At 53.0% G+C, this 17,955-nt stretch overlaps 10 protein-coding genes across 10 annotated transcripts; 5 read left to right on the top strand and 5 right to left on the bottom strand.

Moving 5' to 3' along the window:
- Positions 1-449: 449 nt before the first annotated feature.
- Positions 450-1,628, top strand: VTN49DRAFT_936 (uncharacterized protein; the record flags this gene model as incomplete). The annotated part of the gene is made up of 1 exon (XM_069416612.1): positions 450-1,628. The coding sequence occupies one exon, from the start codon at positions 450-452 to the stop codon at positions 1,626-1,628; it is 1,179 nt and encodes a 392-aa protein (XP_069269976.1).
- Positions 1,629-1,702: 74 nt separating this feature from the next.
- On the bottom strand, positions 1,703-3,075 carry VTN49DRAFT_937 (uncharacterized protein; the record flags this gene model as incomplete). Its single annotated transcript, XM_069416613.1, has 4 exons — positions 1,703-1,840; positions 1,890-2,056; positions 2,115-2,893; positions 2,957-3,075. The coding sequence occupies 4 exons, from the start codon at positions 3,073-3,075 to the stop codon at positions 1,703-1,705; spliced, it is 1,203 nt and encodes a 400-aa protein (XP_069269977.1).
- A 457-nt stretch (positions 3,076-3,532) lies between these two features.
- On the bottom strand, positions 3,533-5,087 carry VTN49DRAFT_938 (uncharacterized protein; the record flags this gene model as incomplete). The annotated part of the gene is made up of 4 exons (XM_069416614.1): positions 3,533-3,817; positions 3,872-4,191; positions 4,244-4,929; positions 5,005-5,087. The coding sequence occupies 4 exons, from the start codon at positions 5,085-5,087 to the stop codon at positions 3,533-3,535; spliced, it is 1,374 nt and encodes a 457-aa protein (XP_069269978.1).
- A 969-nt stretch (positions 5,088-6,056) lies between these two features.
- On the bottom strand, positions 6,057-7,129 carry VTN49DRAFT_939 (uncharacterized protein; the record flags this gene model as incomplete). Its single annotated transcript, XM_069416615.1, has 2 exons — positions 6,057-6,449; positions 6,524-7,129. The coding sequence occupies 2 exons, from the start codon at positions 7,127-7,129 to the stop codon at positions 6,057-6,059; spliced, it is 999 nt and encodes a 332-aa protein (XP_069269979.1).
- Positions 7,130-7,901: 772 nt separating this feature from the next.
- VTN49DRAFT_940 (uncharacterized protein) lies at positions 7,902-9,227 on the bottom strand (the record flags this gene model as incomplete). Its single annotated transcript, XM_069416617.1, has 1 exon — positions 7,902-9,227. The coding sequence occupies one exon, from the start codon at positions 9,225-9,227 to the stop codon at positions 7,902-7,904; it is 1,326 nt and encodes a 441-aa protein (XP_069269980.1).
- Positions 9,228-9,317: 90 nt separating this feature from the next.
- Positions 9,318-9,779, top strand: VTN49DRAFT_941 (uncharacterized protein; the record flags this gene model as incomplete). The annotated part of the gene is made up of 1 exon (XM_069416618.1): positions 9,318-9,779. The coding sequence occupies one exon, from the start codon at positions 9,318-9,320 to the stop codon at positions 9,777-9,779; it is 462 nt and encodes a 153-aa protein (XP_069269981.1).
- Positions 9,780-10,272: 493 nt separating this feature from the next.
- Positions 10,273-14,295, top strand: VTN49DRAFT_942 (uncharacterized protein; the record flags this gene model as incomplete). Its single annotated transcript, XM_069416619.1, has 2 exons — positions 10,273-10,309; positions 10,406-14,295. 2 exons carry the CDS (start codon positions 10,273-10,275, stop codon positions 14,293-14,295), a joined length of 3,927 nt encoding a protein of 1,308 aa, XP_069269982.1.
- A 472-nt stretch (positions 14,296-14,767) lies between these two features.
- Positions 14,768-15,769, top strand: VTN49DRAFT_943 (uncharacterized protein; the record flags this gene model as incomplete). The annotated part of the gene is made up of 3 exons (XM_069416620.1): positions 14,768-14,839; positions 14,908-15,376; positions 15,429-15,769. The coding sequence occupies 3 exons, from the start codon at positions 14,768-14,770 to the stop codon at positions 15,767-15,769; spliced, it is 882 nt and encodes a 293-aa protein (XP_069269983.1).
- A 70-nt stretch (positions 15,770-15,839) lies between these two features.
- On the top strand, positions 15,840-16,206 carry VTN49DRAFT_944 (uncharacterized protein; the record flags this gene model as incomplete). The annotated part of the gene is made up of 3 exons (XM_069416621.1): positions 15,840-15,924; positions 15,979-16,055; positions 16,135-16,206. 3 exons carry the CDS (start codon positions 15,840-15,842, stop codon positions 16,204-16,206), a joined length of 234 nt encoding a protein of 77 aa, XP_069269984.1.
- Positions 16,207-16,486: 280 nt separating this feature from the next.
- VTN49DRAFT_945 (uncharacterized protein) lies at positions 16,487-17,434 on the bottom strand (the record flags this gene model as incomplete). Its single annotated transcript, XM_069416622.1, has 1 exon — positions 16,487-17,434. One exon carries the CDS (start codon positions 17,432-17,434, stop codon positions 16,487-16,489), a length of 948 nt encoding a protein of 315 aa, XP_069269985.1.
- Between the last annotated feature and the right edge of the window lie 521 nt (positions 17,435-17,955).

Here is a 17,955-nt window from a genome sequence, read left to right on the forward strand (position 1 = left end):
GCTTGTCATCGGTAGAGACCGCCCTATGTCAATCCTCTCGATAAGAGCAAAAAGTAAAACACGGGTCCTGCTCGGCGCGGAGATCCATCGATCAAAAAAGATCGGAGCATAATAGAACCTGGCCTCGTGATGATGGATCCCCAGATGACTTCATATCCACCCCGCGGCCCGCCTCAACCGTCCAATGCGCGCGGTTCCTTTGTTGGTACCTTGCCGTTAACGACAGGTCTCTTGCCCCGTACCTTGTGCCGACGTTACAGCCCATGGCTTAAATAGTGGCGGGGAAAGGAGACAATGCGGTCCACAGATTTAAAGCCTCGGGGGCCTCGCCGGTGATCTTGTATTGGAGATCTCGAAATCCAAGATTTGGTTGATTGGTTGCTTCGAACTTACGGATAAGACGGACACATCGACTCTTTAAGATATCTGAGGCGAATCGCGCGGGAAAGATGGGATCAGCAGAGCCTTCGACGGTGCTACCTCCCAGTGATGCTCCCTATCTATCCCTCGAGCTGGCGACGCCCGAGGAGCGTGTCGAGACAGTCCGGTTGAACAGTGCGTCCTGGAGAGGCCCGCTGTCTGTGGAGCAGTATGCTGCTCGAGAGCAGCGGCTCTCACAGCAAAATCTGACTCGCAATGGCGCCCTGTTGACCTGGGTTCTCGTCGACAGCCGCCAGCCCCCCGGCAAGCGTACCATCCTCAGCGCCTGCGAGACATTCCGCAAGCCCGCGTATGTCGCGTATAAGGGAAAAGTAGAGGACATTGTCGCGTATGGAGTGGGGTCGGTCTTTGCACGGCCTGAATTCCGGGGCCGCGGATACGCCGGACGGATGATGACCGAACTCGCCAAGAAAATTGACCGCTGGCAGGAAGGCGACCAGGAAAAGAAAGAGGGCCTGGTTTCGGTGCTTTTCTCGGACGTCGGCAAGAAGTTCTACGCAAAGTATGGCTGGAAACCGTTCCCGTCATCGCACGTCGCTTTGCCACCCATCACGCCGGAGCAGTACCAGGCTTCGCTGGAGACGGCACGCATGCCCAAGGCGCGGGAACTCGGTCCGGACGATGTGAGGGAGTGCATGTGCAGCCCAGCCAAGCAGCAAAAGTTCCGCGACGTTTTGCGGCAGAAGTCGCTGAAGTCGCCACAAGCCCAGTTTACCGTTGCGCCAGATTACGACCACCTGCTTTGGCACTGGGCGCGCGATGAGTTTTATCAGGAGCAAGGCATTTTCGACAAGGCACCGGCCCTCAGAGGCGCCGGCGTCGACGAGCGGAAGGTGTATTGCGCCTGGACTCGCACGGTCGGCGAGTCGCCATCCTCGCATATCTTGTACATCCTGCGCTGGGTGTATGACGAGCCAACAACTCCGGAGGAGGAAATGTCCACGCTCGAAGCCATTGCTGCGGTCCTACGGCGCGCGCAGTATGCGGCCCACCAGCTCGGCATGAGCAAGGTCGAGTTCTGGAACCCGACACCGCTGCTTGAAAAGGCCGCACAGCTGCTAGATCCGACGACGCGTATCGTGCACCGAGAACAGAACCATATCACGTGTCTGAAATGGAACGGTGCCGCGCGCGGGATGGGAGATGATGTCGAATGGGTATGGAATGAGAAGTATAGCTGGTGCTGACTATGGACGGCTGTTTGCTGGCTGCTTGCTTTCTTTCCATGTTGTACTGTATTGCATACACAATGCGGCAGCGATTATTTTCTTTGGGCTTTGAATCGTTCGTGCCAGTTTCGTGCATTCTTGACCGTAGCCCCTGACGAACTCGCGGCCTTGGTCACCTCGGACTGTCGGTGGTAGTAGATAGAAATGGGATCGGGCAAGTTGTACGAGCCCTGTAGACGTTAGCAGGTGCCAGCAAACCAAACAGGAGAGGAAACCCACTTGAATCTTGTCCAGGGAGACCTGATCTCTCCATCCCTCCGGAAGCAGATCCTTCCACGCAGCAAGAAACTCGGTCCGCCCAATCAAGCTCCGCTCTGTCGGTGCTGTAGCCTCGAGATAGGTCTCACCAACGAACCTGACCACAATGGCCATGTCCAAGTTCACCCCTACAGCACCATCAGCAACATCAATCTAACCCGGTCGTCTTCTCAAATGCACACTTACATCTCAATTCCGCATCATCATCATTGGAACCCGTCGGTTCTGCCACCCTTCGCACAACCGCATTAAACAGCTCCCTCGGGAACGGCTCCTCACCGTCTTCCGTCAGAACAGCTTTCCAGAGATCATTGACAAGAAATAGCTTCCCAAGGTCAATTCCCTCCAACACACTCCCCTCTTGAATCCTCTTCCACACATCTAGTCGTACCCGCGCCGAGGGGCGGTACGCGACGAGTCCCGTACCCGTCCGCAAATCCGTAGCCACAAACCCACATAATTCCCTCCAGACCGCACGACAACGAGTCGCACACATCGGGACCTCATTCAAGATGCGATTTCGAATGACCCCTTCACTTTCCCGCTGGGGGCCCGATCCAGAACTGACCCCGTGTCCCTCCTCCAAATCCTCCCCTTCATCTCGCATGACCGTGTCCTCTCCAACCGCGTCAACACTCAACCGATCATAAACGCGCAGTTTATCCTCCAACAGCCGCCGCGCAATATCCACTTCCTCCGTCTCGGACAAACTCTGCAATTCGAGTGTCGACGAGCATTTCGCGATCGCGGAGATCGTGTCGACTCCGTCGAGGCCGTTCACATCACTGCTGATCTTCCCGGACAACAACCGCACGCGTTCCGCCGGGCTGGGAGCTAGTAAATGGATTGAATTCGACGATTGGACCTGTCGTACGCGATATGTCTTGGTCAAGGTACAGAGGTTCACGTAGTTGTCTTTGTCGACCGCATTGGGTCCGGTAGACGAGGACGACTTGAGATACAATCTACACGTCGAATTGGACAGGATCAGTCAATTTGAAGCGTATAAAAAAAGCTTGCGTGCTTACGTTGGCGCATCCTTCGCTGAAAGCACCTCGGCGAGCTCTGGTGGGAGCTCCAGAAGACGAAAGGATTGCTGTGGTGCAGTCTGCGTGAAACGGATCCGGGGTGCGGATTGAGTGGACATTTCTTTTCCTCCTGCTTTTTATTAGAGGGTTGAAGTGGCGAGCAATGTGAACATGTGGACTTGCGGCAATAAATTTATCAGGATTGTTGGTGCTCAATTATCTGATCGATCTGATACGCGAACGGGATTGATCGACTGACGCGATGGAATTCATGGCACGAGTGTACGAAGTACCAAAGTCCCTAAATGGAGCAGCTTACGCACCCATGAAATTTAAGCCCTACGAATCGTTCCTTTGCCCCTAATAAAGCACCTGAAGGACATTTTGAACTTCTGAATTCCATGACACACTGTACTCCTATACTCCAATGAAACGTGCAAAGATGCAATAATGGCGGACATAACACAGCACTCGTAGGTAACGCCAGAGAACAAACCCAAAATCGTTTCTAAATTACAGGTCAGGAGTCCAGGATATTGCAAGAAAACTGAAAGAAAAGAATAAAACCAAGCCAGTCTATGAACCATCGCGTTTTTGATCCTCCGACTTGTCTTTCTTCTCTTCCTTGTCAGCAGCGTCCATGGCGATTTTCCGAGCCGCTGCGCTGTCATGCTCCCATTCTTCTTTGGTGTCCCGGAATTGCTCCTGCATCTTCTCTTTCCGCTTCTCCTCCTCCTCGCGCTGGCGACGCTCCCGCTCCATCTCTTCCATGTGTCGGAGATCGTTCACGCTGGGCTCGTACAAATGCCAGATAGTGTAGTGCGGCAGGCCGACGACGGAGAAGTTCATGCGCTTGGCCATCTACGCAAAGTATGTCAGCAGAGGAGTAAAGAAGAGGAGAGGAGGAATTCCTACCTTGCCAAATGCCTCCGTTTCCGCGTGCTTCTCAAAGCTAAAGGCGGCAAAATGCACACCGGAACGGAATACCTTGGCTTTGGCCAGAATGCTGACACCGCCGACGCCGTCGATTTCCATCTCCATATCTGGGTCTCCGTACGGATCCCGGAGATAGGCCAGATGTGGCCGCCATGTAGCATACTCGGCGTAGCCCTCTACGATGACTGCATCCTCATCCAGTGTCTCGGCCAATGCCAGGGCCGTCTCAGACTCCTGCCACGAGTTCAAGTCGTAGGGCTGCTCTCCACCGAGCCAATCCGGCAGAGGTCGCCAGACATCTAAGCTAAATTAGCAATTAACGTTCCGCAATGGCAAAGTATGAAAACATACTCGGCACAATCACGTCCTTATTGTGACGCATTAGGTCCTCAATGATCGTAAACGGTGCCGTCTGCACATCAGCGTCCCGCCAGTATACCCAACTGTGCACTGGGCGCAATGTAGCGCTGAGCAACCAGTTCCGCGCCTGGGCCATCAACTTCCGGCGGCCGGCCTGCGCGGCGAATCCATGACGACTCTCAAAGTCCTGTTCGACGGTCTGGCCAAAATCCTTCTCGATCACCGAGACCTCTCCAAATGGCATCTTTGGGTCCGGGTCAGACTGCAGCTCCTCGAGCATGCGGACCAATAGTGGGAGAGTGTCATCCTTCGAATCCGAGACCAGAAACGCCAGGTCGATCAGATGGTGCGGGTAGGTGAAGTTTCGCAGGTGCGAGAAGAACATGGGCAGGTGAGGGGCCGCGTCGCGGAGGGGTGTGCACAGCAACACCCGCTCCTCGCGCTGCCAGCCCATTGCCGTGCCCTGGGTATGTGAGAGGTCATAGTAACGCACCGTCTCCAGCGACAAGTCATCAAAGGGTGCCGACGCCAATCCGAGCGAGACCGTGGGAAGCAGGGTCGCACGCCATGACGGGACCAGGAAGAAGAGGAGGAGTAACGACACGCCGCCGACAAGACCGAGTCGCAGGAAGAGTTGTCTTCGTTGTCGCAAGGCTTGCTGTGCTCGGGGTTCGAACCTATGTGCGCGGGGGAACGTCCCGTCAGAACACCAAAAACCATTCCGCATATCTTCCCTGTTTCGTTCCACATACCGATGCGGCGATATCGAAAAGGTCCGTCTGCCCCCGCCCGGATAGGCCTCGTAGGCCTTGGGGTAGGCGGAATACTTGCTCATCGCTTCAACAGCATAAGTCAGGCGGGAGGATTGAGGAATAGCCTCAAGAGATCACGGAAGGGGGTAGGTAGTTATCGACTCGGAGCTTCGAGGCCGGCTCTATCACACGATTTCGCCCCGCTGTTTCTCCGTGGAGAGTCCGAAAGACCGGCGCAAGACACTCCGTCTCGACAGTTGGTGACTTGGGGCCGAAAGCGTCGAGAAATAGCTTGCTGGCAAATCGAACACTGTCGATCAACGGTCTTGGCGTGAGAAGAGTCGGAAACGGCTATGAAAATCCCTCTGGGAGCACAAGGGCCCTGTATGCACAGGGCTCGCCCTTGTTGGTTGCTCCGTTGTTGCTTCTGTGGTAAAACTAGCGATAATCTGGGTACTGTGGTCCAATTCGGCCGGTTCGAGGTGTGAATACGAGTACCACTACGGAGGTGTTTTGAGACATGGGCTTGCAACAGCAGCGACTCGATCGGCCTGGGATCAGGGTTCAGTAATAACCTAATCTTAGTTTCAGCCAATCATGGCCAGTGATTCAGCCAAGATCCCCTAAATTCCATCCAATTGGAATTAATGGTTGTTGTATTCTATTCTCTTTAAGGCAGGTAGCGTGGTCTTGGCTCGAAACATGTGTTCATCGCCTCGTAGCATTCGCAGCCCGCCATGCGCTGCATTTGGATATTTATTTACTTGGACAGCTGACTTGTTCTCCAGATTTAGATACCGATATCAGCAGCCATGATCTAGACAGCGGTGGCAATTGGTCGTAAGAGGTTTGGTAAATGAAGTCGAGCGTTACCATCACGTACTCGCTCGCAGCAATCATGGGCCCATTCTACCAGTTTTACCACGGTGCCATCGCCTACTACGTCCAACCCGTACTTCAGACCCGGACGGATTACAGACCACAATGATTAAATCCTTTATGACTATGTACAGAGATGGCACAAGTAGTGCTGCAATCGGCTATATACATGATCACGGAGTGAGCGGTGACAGCCCAGACGAATTGGTACTACTCCCCGCAAGTCCAGCATCTCTCATCACCTTCTCAAAGATCCGATCCAGCTTCCAGCCGTCCCGAAGCACCTCAAGAACAGACGATGCCTCGTAGACATCATCAAGGATATAGTAGGGCTCTGCATTGAGCCATCGCCGGTCGTCCGATTGGAAGGCGAGTTTCGCAATCACCTTAGCAGGCACATGGACCGGATTGATCGCCGACTTGGAGAACATCCGAACCAGCGGACGCAGTCCCCGGCGTGTTTTTTGGCCCACTCGCATCGACACGGGAAGGTCGCGGGCTAGGTGCGACTCACCGGCAAGACCGCCGGGGTCTAATGTGCAAATATTCAGTGGGATACGCGCAGTCTAAGATGCCCTGGTCAGCGAAAACAGAAACTGCGACACAACAAAAGACAAGAAGACAAGGAAGCGATTCTCACATGACGGAGACTGCGACGCAATGCGTACATAGCCGCGCTCATTAAAAGCTTGCTGCTCCCGAATCGGAGCTTCCCTTCTCTGGCCGAGAGCGTGGATCGACCCTGGGGGGGATGGAGATCAAAGTAATCCAGCTGGCCCTCAGAAAAAGCGGAGCAGCCAATGTTCAACACAATAGACCCTTTCATCTTGAACCCCTCCAGCAGGTTGACTGTCAACAGGAACGGTGCGAGGCAATTCACCTGGTAGACCGGGTCAAAGCCATCCTTTGTCGGCCCGTTATCCACAAAGGACAAGGTTGCCGCCGAATTGATCAAAGCAACAATTGGCGGGATTATGCCGTCCAGCACCCTTTGAACCGTATGTCGTGCAAAGATGGCCACCTCCTCCATGCTTGTTAGGTCCAGCTTGACAATCTCTAAGGACCGTGGCCCAATCAGGCGAATCTTCTCGGCCACCTGGTGTACGCTTTCATCATGGGTAACTTCCCGAACGAGGAGGAGAAGATGAACCAGCGGCTGCGTCTTTGCGATCGTAAGAGCGATCTCCGAGCCTAATGACCCATTCCCGCCGGTGATGATGACGGTACCGGTGAGAGGGGTTGCCATGGCGTGTGGCCCGCACGACACCAGATGCTCGTAACGAAGTACTCGGTATTATTCTGCGATTATTCTCCAAATCAGAGAAAAACCTGTTCAATCATCAATCATAGGATACTGAAGGCTCGGTTATATGGCAGAAAAGCTGTTTCAGGATCCTCCGTTGTGCCCTTAACATTGAAATATAGGTCGTGATCGGTCATTTTTGCCTGTATTTTATGAGCACAGCATCTCGACCACCCCGTTTCATGATGCAAGGTCACACTGGAACATCGAAAGCGGACACATCATTGCCGAAGACCCAAAGAATCCACCGCCGGGAATCCATCGTCAAGTGGAAACGTTTGGATGTCTCGTCTGGCAAATAAAAAGCTTGAAGGCTTTAGACAGCCATAGTTGGTCTCAACCAACCAAGATGCAGCAAAAATGCATGACTCAAACTCCATTTGGAAATTTTGTTGCTTTTGCTCTATAAATAAAATGCACCGGCAGTGCGGAGGCTTTGCACTTCGCCATTTCGCCAAAAAGTACCTATAAGGTTGATGTACAGGATTGGTACTTTGAGTCTCTGGGTACTTGATCGCTCTAGAAAAGAAATCCAAAATTCAGCTCCAGGCCAATGACTTCATCTGAACTTGTATGTTTGGATCGACGCAGTGCGTCTGTGCTTCTAGACCCCTATTTTTGATCGAGGATGCAAATAGTAGCTTGAATTTCTATTGGCGCATGCAAGCGCCCATGAGGAAAGTATAGATTTTGTATGCTTGAAACTGCCGCCAGACTATCGCACTGTCGCCCCCTTGAGACTCTTCACCGTGCAAACTCCTCCAGACTTCGTCACCAGTCGGCCCAGCGGCGCGTCCTCCTTGGCCTCCAGAATCGGTACTTGTCGGCTATCAAAGGCAACTTCGAGGTTGTCCGTGGTAGTAAATCCGGGCTGGAATGTCTCCCATACCTTCTTCTTCGGATTGAGCTGCTTCTCCGGCTCTCCCTCGCTGTAGCCCTCGAAGAAAACCCGTTCACCGGCCGGCGCGTCCGCTGGCGGGTTGACCAGTTCTACGGGCCCAGCGTGCGAGTCTTCGCCCTCGGCCACACGAGGGGATGCGGCCAGCACCATTGCAGCCGATTTGATGCCTCGCATTGTGACCGGCTTCAAGTTGCACACGACAACGACTTTCCGGCCCTGCATCTCTTCCAGTGGCACCAGCCCGTTGAGACCAGAGCAAACAGTACGCACCGTCTTGCCAGTTTCCTCATCCACGGATGTGTTGTCCGAGCCGGGCGCATCACCGCAGTCGATAGTCGACACGTACAGGGAGTCAGCGTTCGGGTGCCGAATGGCTCGCAGGATGTGACCCACGCGCAGATCGATCAGAGATGGCGATGGGGGCGCTGCAGGAGCCGCCGCAGGCTTTGGCTGCTTCTCCTTCTTCTCCTTCTTTTCTTTCTTCTCCTTTTTCTCCTTTCCTCGCGCATCAGCCGGCTTCGTGCTCTCTGCAGCCGCAGCTTCCGGCTTCGTCTGTCCAACTACCACTGTCTGCTGACCACCGGCTGCCGCTTCGGCAGCCGCCTTCTCCTTCTTCTTGCGCTCCTTCTCCTCCTTGGGATCTACTGGCTTCAGTTCGAAGCGGACGTCATTTACATCAATTGCAACTTTCTCTTCGTCTGGGACTTTCAACCCAAACATCGACCCGTTCTGGACAAAGTCAACATGTCGCACGATGTGGTGGTATCCCTTTTCGCCCGTCCGTTCTTCAGGACTCCATTTCTCGACTACCGGTGCGAGAACGGCGTACAGAGCAATATCTGCCACGGAGGGTTTCGCACCCAGGACCGTCGTCCGGGAAGAAAGATGGTTATTGATGTTGCGAAGCGTAGACTCAACAACAGCCTTGTCATCCTTGCCCAGTGCTGCAGCCAGCCCATTGACAATTTCCAACTGCTGCTTGATAACCTCCTTATCCGCCTCCTCGTAAGTGACGTTGGGGAAAATCTTGGGACTGGCCTCGTTCAAGTCGAGTTCCGTCGCATCGGGGGAGATTGCGCGGGGGTAGGAACGGTAGAGCAGAGACAGGAGAGAGCTCTGCGGAGCCGAAGCGGTCGCCATATTGCTGAATCGGCGGATATCGCTGTTTCGAGACCGCGGACACTGGGTAATGAGGGTGCTGAAGCTGGCACGGAACCCAAAAAGGGACCAATGAGTTCGACGCGGGGTCCCTGTGACCCACTGAAAGAAGCAAGAGGGAAACCGAGGCGGCAGGTTGAGAATGGGTCGAGCCGGTGCTACTCCGGACGACAAGCCAGAGGCAATGATCTTTATCCTGGCCAACTTCTCTACCATGGCATAGATCGCGATCTGAAGTTGCCCCTCAGCCCACGCAAATTGCAAAGGGAAAAAGTTTTTCCAGTCCGGCAATCTGAGTACTCTCTAGGTCACGTGCAACTGGAGCCTAACCAGTTCGCCAAGCCTTGGCCGTGCCTGGCTGCTTCCGCAGCTGAACAGCTCGTGTTGTCTCAAAAGCTTCAGCTGATGGACCAACGCTTCAATCAAGTTGCTTCGAGCGCTCCAAACTTTCCGGAAACCTCAATGGCGGCTCACGTTCCAGGTGATGTTGTGCGACTTGATCAGATGGCATTCGTATGCCCGCAGTTCTCCTGAAGTTATCATGGCCCTGTCCATGAATCATGAACTGAACACTAGCAGGATTCGGCAGCTTAATTAATATCGTTTCAAAACTCGCCGAGCTCCCCGGATGGACCCATGTCAAATATCGGGCGCCCCAAAAAAGGCTAAAGCAGACAAAAACTCTCCCGAAGGCCGAAGCTATGGCACCCCCAGAAGAGTTGGAACCAGCCCAGGGACGGAACTCCGTATTAGGAACTACCATAAAACGCTGAGGGGTTTTGCTCCAGCTGAATGGTCCGGGCCGCAGTATGTAATTCAGCCTGCATTGGCCTGTTTTTTAGGGCGAGGTCTAGGCAATGATAGCGATGATATTGTTCTTTCATCAATTCCCGTCTCCTTACTGTATTTATCAGCCAACATCTCCGAGCGCAAGAGACATGCGCCAGCGCACACGTGGTAGTCAAGGCCGATGTGCATCCGACGTTGCAGCTTGAATGAGCTTGGTCATTGATCACTAGACGAAGCAATGGCTTCGAAGGAATCGCGAAGGACATACCCTGCAGGTACGACGCCACTGATCCAATGGTGATTGGGTCAGCTGTGTAAAGTGGAAGACTAGAGAAGCGCGATCAAATCTTCGTTGCTGATATTTTTCCCAGTCGCTGGTAGCGTGCACTTCGTTCTGCCATTTAGGAGAAACAAGAGCTTCGTCGGTCGTGAATCGGTTTTGGAGAAACTGATTTCTAAAATCAGCCCAAATGTGAAAGCGGATAGTTGTCAACGGGCTGCCATTGTCGGCCCGGGAGGAGTTGGGAAAACGCAGATCGCGCTCGAGGCTGCCTTTCGGGTCCGCGAGAAGCATGCCGACTGCTCGGTCTTCTGGGTCTCAGCCGTAAATGTCACCGGTCTCCAGAATGCTTACCGAAACATTGGACGACTTCTTGGAGTCGACGGAATCGATGAGGCCAAAGCAGATGTTCGAAAGCTTGTTAAGGCTGCTCTGAGTGACACAAAGACTGGCAGTTGGTTCTTGATTGTCGATAATGCTGACGATCTGGACATCTTCGGCAACAACAGGAACCTCGAGGACTACCTCCCATTCAGTCCGAAAGGTTCTATACTGTTCACATCACGAAATCGAGAGGCAATAAGCCGTCTTGGTATTTCGGACATCAATGTGATAACGGTCGGGGAAATGCACAAAGATGAGGCTCTCAAGCTTTTGGAGACAAGTCTAGCGAAGAGCGAGATACGCATCATGGACGACAAATATCAACTGCTGGAAACTCTTGGTTATCTGCCACTAGCTATAAAGCAAGCATCTGCCTATATGGTGAAACAACAAATATCAACTTCAGAATACCTCGAGCTTTGCCAGACAAGCGACAAAGACATGGTTCGCTTGCTTAGCAAGGATTTTGAACACCATCATGATTATAGACAACAGAGTCCCATGGCAATTACTTGGTTGATATCGTTCCGTCAAATTGCGAACCTTAATCCTCTGGCCGCCGACTACTTGAGGTTTATGAGTTTCCTGAGCGAGGAAGATATCTTTCGGAGTATCCTTCCGCCCGCCGCCGAGAAGTCTCGGAAAGATGCGATCAAAATGCTCAAGGTATATGCATTTGTTGCCAAACGAAAAGACTCAAAGAAGACGTATGATATACATCGAACGGTTCGATTGGCAATGTCAAATTGGCTAGAAAAGGAAGGGAAGCTGGAAGAATGGGCGGCCAAGGTATTGCGACGGCTCGCAGACGCCTTTCCGGTACCGGAGCATGAGAACAGAGACAGTTGGATGAGATATCTGCCACATGCACAGCGCATCCTCGAGCATCTAAAGGATGCGGACGGGGAAGTCGAGCTCCTGTCTAAACTGGGCCCCAGTTTTGATATCTTAGGCTGGCATCACGAGGTGGAGTGGGCGTATCGACGGCTATTGGAAATCAAGGAAAAGGAGCTTGGCCCAAATCATCCGCAAGCCTTGGAAAGTGCCAACAAGATCGGCATGGCCCTCCGCTCTCAGAACCAGTTTGCCGAGGCTGAGGCGATGTTCCGAAGAGTGTTGAAGGGACGGGAAAAGGTACTTGGGCGGGACCATCCAAATACCTTGATCAGTGTCAACGACGTTGGCTTGGTTCTTCGGGATCAGCATCGATATGAAGAGGCCGAGGCGATGTTTCGCCGTGCAGTGGAGGGAAGAGAGAAAGCGTTGAAGCCAGGAGACCCACACCTTCTCGGCAGTGTCAGCAACCTCGCTGGGATTCTGCAGCATCAAGGCAGGTACGAAGAGGCCGAGGGAGTCTACAGGCGGCTACTGGAGGGATTAGAGAAGGATCTAGGTTGTGATCATCCGATTACTCTCGATACTGTCAGCAACCTTGCCTTGACTCTCCACTTTCAAGACCAACATGCTGAGGCCGAGTTGATGTACCGGCGGGCGCTGGAAGGGCGAGAGAGAGTTTTGGGTCCCAACCATCCCAGCACTCTGATCAGCATCAATGACCTTGGCTTAGTTCTGCAAGATCTGGAACAGCTGAAGGAGGCAGAGGGCCTATTTCGACGAGCGCTGAGGGGCCGAGAGAAGGTGCTGGGAATCGAGCATCCAGACACACTTATGAGCGCGAACAACCTTGGCTTGGTTCTTCAAACTCAGGATCAGTACGAAGAGTCTGAGGCAATGTTTCGACGGGTGCTGGAAGGATGGGAGAAGGTGTTGGGACCAGAGCACCCGCACACTCTCGGCAGTCTTAATAATCTCGGTCTTGTCCTCCAGTACCAATACAAGTTCGAAGAGGCCGAGGCGATGTTTCGGCGAGCGCTGGAGGCGTCGGAGAACGTCCTAGGGCCAGAACATCCACACACTCTCGGCGTTGTTATCAATCTTGGCTATCTTCTCCAACACCAGGAAGAGTATGAAGAGGCGGAGGCAATGTATCGGCGAGCAATGGACGGACGAGAGAAACTGCTGGGACCTGATCACCCACACGTTCTAGGCTGCGTCAACAACCTTGGCTTGATATTCCAGCATCAGGGACGGTACGAAGAAGCAGAGGTAATGTACCGACGAGCATTGAAGGGACGGGAGAAGGTGTTTGGACCCAACCATCCAGAGATTCTCGTCGGTATCAATGACCTCGGCCTGGTTCTTCAGTACCAGGAGAAGTATGAAGAGGCTGAGGAGATGTTTCGACGAGCGCTTGGTGGGATGGAGAAGGTGCTAGGGCTTGAGCATCCCCACACTCTCAACAGTCTCAGCAACCTAGGCTCGGTCCTCCAGGATCAAGGTCAGTATGATGAGGCCGAGACGATGCACCGACTAGCACTGGAGGGACGGGAAAAGGTACTCGGGGTCAACCATCCAGACACTCTTGCCAGTGTCAACAACCTTGGCTTCGTGCTCCACCGCCAGGGCAGGTATGAGACGGCGAAGGAGATGTACGAACGGGCGATACAGGGCCGGTCAAATGTTCTGGGGCCCGACCATCCGCACACTCTTGGCAGCATCAATAATTATGGTCTGGTCCTTCAAGATCAGGAAGAGTACGAAGAAGCAGAGGAGCTCTTCCGACGGGTGCTGGAGGTCTCAGAGAAGGAGCTGGGGCCAGATGACCCACAAACTTTGAACAGTCTCAACAACCTAGGCCTGGTTCTTCAGGATCAGGACAAATATGACGAAGCTGAGACGATGTTCCGACGTGCGCTGGAGGGAGCCGAGAAGGCCCTAGGACCGGAACACCAACACACCCTAGAGACCATCAACAACCTTGGTTTGGTCCTGATGCGTCGCGACCAGTTCGTCGAAGCTGAGAAAATGTTTCAACAGGCGCTAGAAAGGCAGGAAAAGGTCCTTGGTCCTGAACATCCAGATACACTCGAGACTGCCAACAACGTAGCCATGACCCTCCATTATCAAGAACGGCTCGACGAAGCACAAACATTATACTGGCGGGTTGTGGAGGGACGGGAGAAGGCTCTGAGCCCCGAACATCCACAAACTCTGGGCTGTTTGAACAATATTGGCTTGATTCTGCAGCTTCAGGGCCGTCATGGCGAGGCGGAGGCCTTATACCGACGGGTGATGGAGGGATTGAAGAAGGAGCTGGGGCCAGACCACCCTCACACTCTTGGCAGTATCAATAATGTTGGCCTGGCTCTCCAAGAGCAGGGTCAGTACGAGAAAGCGGAGGAGATGTATCGGCTCTCTCTAGAAGGCCGGGAACGGCTATTCGGGCCTGACGATCCAGACACTCTCACCAGCTTTCACAACCTCGGTGTGGCTCTCCAACATCAGGGCCGGTATCAAGAAGCCGAGGCGATGTATCGACGCGCACAACAGGGCCGGGAAAAGGTACTAGGGATCGATCATTCGGACACGCTTACGAGCGCCCACAATCTTGGTTTTGTTCTCCAACATCAAGAAAAGTTTAAAGAAGCCGAAGAAATGTACCGGCGGGCCCAGGAGGGCCGGCTGCGGGTGTTGGGACCTGATCATCCAGACACCATTGCCAGTGTTAATGGCCTTCGCTCGGTTGAGAGTCGGTAGTAGCATTCGTTCAACGGATTTTGTTTTATTTGCTCTGTGATACCCATCGGAGTTCATGGATTGAATTGAGTACTACGTGTATTGAAATATGAATAAATACTTGTATGCAGAGCTATCCTGATGTTCGTCTACAAGGCTTTGCCCATGGGCAGCCTCGTATACGGAGTTGGGGTACCCCTTGCAAAGTCGGTACAAATTACGATACAGTTCCTTAAGTATCAGTAATCAAATTCAGACTTTGGTTACCGATCTCGGTTAGTATATCCCTCTCTAGTCGTAATTGTGTAATGTTGGTGTATTGTAGCGCGTAGATTTGGAAATGTGTAGGAATGATCCTTTGCAAAGATTAAGTTACTCTGCGTTTCACAATTATCCCACGACAACAACCGGCCAGGGGGCAATGCCAAATGGCGACGCACTGCTAGCAAAGCCGCCTGTGTAAAGTAGGGTGTCTACGGACACCACAGGCGCAATGTCCGAGCCGTCCAAAGCAAATTATCGGCCGCGACAATCGTGTCTTAGGTGTCGTCAACGCAAAATCAAGGTTAGTATTTTGCATCGAACTAGGTCCGTGCCTCCCGAGTGTCCTGTGGAACTAAGATCGCTACTCAGTGCAATCGCTTGCAGCCATGTTTGGCCTGTAGCAAACGTGGTCTGGGCGCTGAATGCTCATATGTAACGAATGATGAGGATCGCTTCCAGATCAGCCAGGCCAATATCATTAGCAATTTGCGCAAAGAAGTTAACCATCTAAAGAGAAAGCTGGCACATCGTGAAGAATCAGCCAGTGAACTTTTCGACGATGGTACCGCGGAAGCGTCGTATGGTAGTTCCACTTCATCTGGTTCGCCGGCATCATCAAGGCCGTTTAAGATTCAGAAGAGGATGGTGGATGCTCATCCCGACGGCCAAAGCTATTTGGCAATGGCGCCAGCGCCTCCTGCTCCTGGATTCGCGCCGTTCGCCAATGGTATGATGCCTAATCACGATCATATCGCCAACCCTACTGGGGCTGGTGGTACAGGACTTGTTCCTTTTCCTCCTCCCGCTTCAAACGCGGTTCCCGGAAGTGATCTGATGGGTTCGTGCATGTTCCTCTGCCGGCATGGGATGAATGTCTAAGTCTTCTTTAGCAGGCATCGTGCCTGTGACTTTGCAACAGGGATTACCCCAAACGATGGACTATGGGTCAAATTACCCATCTGTTCCTTTTGTCAGTGGGGCAGATCAGGGCTTCATGAATGCTGGATTGATTCAACACCAGCAACCTGACTTATGGAAGGGCAAGGAGGATCTGTTGAGAAGATTATACGACATTATCCGTGACTGCGACGACACCCAAGTCCCGACCATAATAGATATCGTTCGAAATAGCAGGTCGCCGGAGGAGGCCCTGAGCTTGGCCCAACAAGTTTTGATTACCTCGCCTTCGAGTACGAACAGCTCGATGACATACGATTCTATGCCTACCTAGTGTTGGATGCGTGATTCGCAATTTCGGTTTTCGGTTCAATTTTCGATTGACGATTTGGCCATACTTGCGTATGGTCTCCTACTGCTCCAACGTCGGAGGCCCGCGTGGTAACCCCGTACGATTTCAGGACCTAGCATTTCACCCTTGCTCAGGCTGTACGAAGTACCCAGGCTCGGAACCCGCCGGACTCTGTGCCTGATCTCTGTCAGGCGACCTCGCTGCTTCAATAGGGCACTGGGTTTTAGCCGATTTCCATGATGAGCCACCTCCGACTTCACGCCGTCGTGTAAGCGAATCACTAGCATTGCCAGCCTTCTAGTTTATATGTATTTGGCTAACGGCTACTCCGTACTAATGGAGACCAGCGATTGCATAAGGCTCCGAAACCAAAGGCCAGAATTTCCATCTCGGGCCGAGGAGTTATGGTGCCGAATTAATTGAGCCCATGGTCGAACTGGCATTTTTCCATGGACCGCAGTCGAATTCTCGGGCCGGGCAATATGCTAAACTGCTCCACCAACACTTCTCAATTCCAGCCAAAACCAGATGTTTTGCTGGACTTGGCATCTTCATGACAGACACTACGACCCCTGAATCTCGGGATCATTTTGCTGGAATGTTACCACTATCCAGTCTCAATTGTACAAGGCAACTCATATACTACGCACGATCACATGTCTGCTATACAATGACGTAACGTACCGCACAAATGGAGTCTCATCCCTGAAGAGAGTACCCAACATCATCTCCTCTACCCATAGCAATCAGATTCTTCCTCATATTCTCCGCCCTTTCGCCGACGCCGAGCGCTGCGTCCTCACGGTCAACCCACTTGCCGACTCCGTGCTGCAGCACAGCCGTCGCTCGGATCTTCTTATCTTTATCATCCCCACTGGCCCCTTTGAGACCGACACTTCCATGCAACGTCAATCTGGTCTCCTCGCCGCCGATTTCTTTAGGCGCGTAGACACCGCGATGAAGGATGTTGCTATCGTAGAAGACCGCATCACCCGGATTGAGCTTCACGACCTGCTGTCCCGGCAAATTGGGTTCATACGGATCCGCATTTCGCTCCGTCTCCGTGCGCACGCGACGGTGCGAGCCGGGCACCGCAACAAGCGAGGAATCCGGGCACAAGGCGAGGTTGTACTGAGCATGTGACTGTCTGCCATTGGGGCTCTTGGCTTGCAGGAGTTTGAGCTCCTCCTCGGGCGAGACCGTCTCGGGGATATCATCGCGATGCCAGCGGAGCTCAAAGTTCTTTCCCTCCGGCGCAACGAGGAGATTGAAGAGTTCCATCACAAGCGGCTCGTTGTCGGGCGAGGCGTTCTCAGTCGGCCGCTCCACCGAGAGCAACTCCTCCACCACCCGCAGAACTTTGTCTGAGAAGTAGAATCGGGCGAATTTCTCACGTCCTGGCATCTCCGGGTGCAGCAGGTGCTGCACGCCCCAAATCCCGCCCTCCTCTGGCGGCGGGACCTCCTTGGGCCAGGGCGGGAACTGTTTGGGTACCGTGCGGAAGAATGGCCATTCTCCTTTGCGAGTGCGTTTGGTAGCTTCGGTGGCTGCTTCGCGGAGTTCTGCTACCTCTTCCGGGGTGAGCAGGTTGGGAATCACGACGAAGCCATCACGCTGAAGAGCCTCGAGATAAGGCGATTGACCCATCTTGTCGTTTTCCTGTAGGAATATCAACTACTAGTGCTGACGGAACGATGGGAAATTTGACGGTCCCTGAGAGACTAGAAGTGATCTACAGGATCTACGAAAGATTGCATAGGACTACATTGTTATATCAGCCGATCCAAGGTCGTATTCGATCGCAGTTTATCCCGAGCATTGGGACAATCAATGACACCAGGATTCACAACAGTCGTATCTAATGCGGGGCAGGCATTTCTCGGCTGACAGTCCGATACGAGCAATATTAACCGCCGGGGTAAGTCCACGCGAGCATTGGCCATTTGAAGAAGAACTTAAGCACTGCCCAAAGCACCGGTAATCATGCAATGAACAATGCTTTTGTCCGAAAAAAAGACGAGAGTTTCTCAGTCGGCTTGAAGCTCCTCGTTGATTATGTAATCTTCCGATTCCGACCAGAACTGCGGGGTTATCCTGAAATAGAAGACACTAAGCCCAAAAAAACTAGATAAATTCCCATGTTATCCAATCACATGCATTGATCTGGA

Source organism: Thermomyces lanuginosus (genome assembly GCF_041956635.1).
Source record: "Thermomyces lanuginosus strain ATCC 200065 unplaced genomic scaffold VTN49scaffold_22, whole genome shotgun sequence".
NCBI classification, from domain to species: domain Eukaryota; kingdom Fungi; phylum Ascomycota; class Eurotiomycetes; order Eurotiales; family Trichocomaceae; genus Thermomyces; species Thermomyces lanuginosus.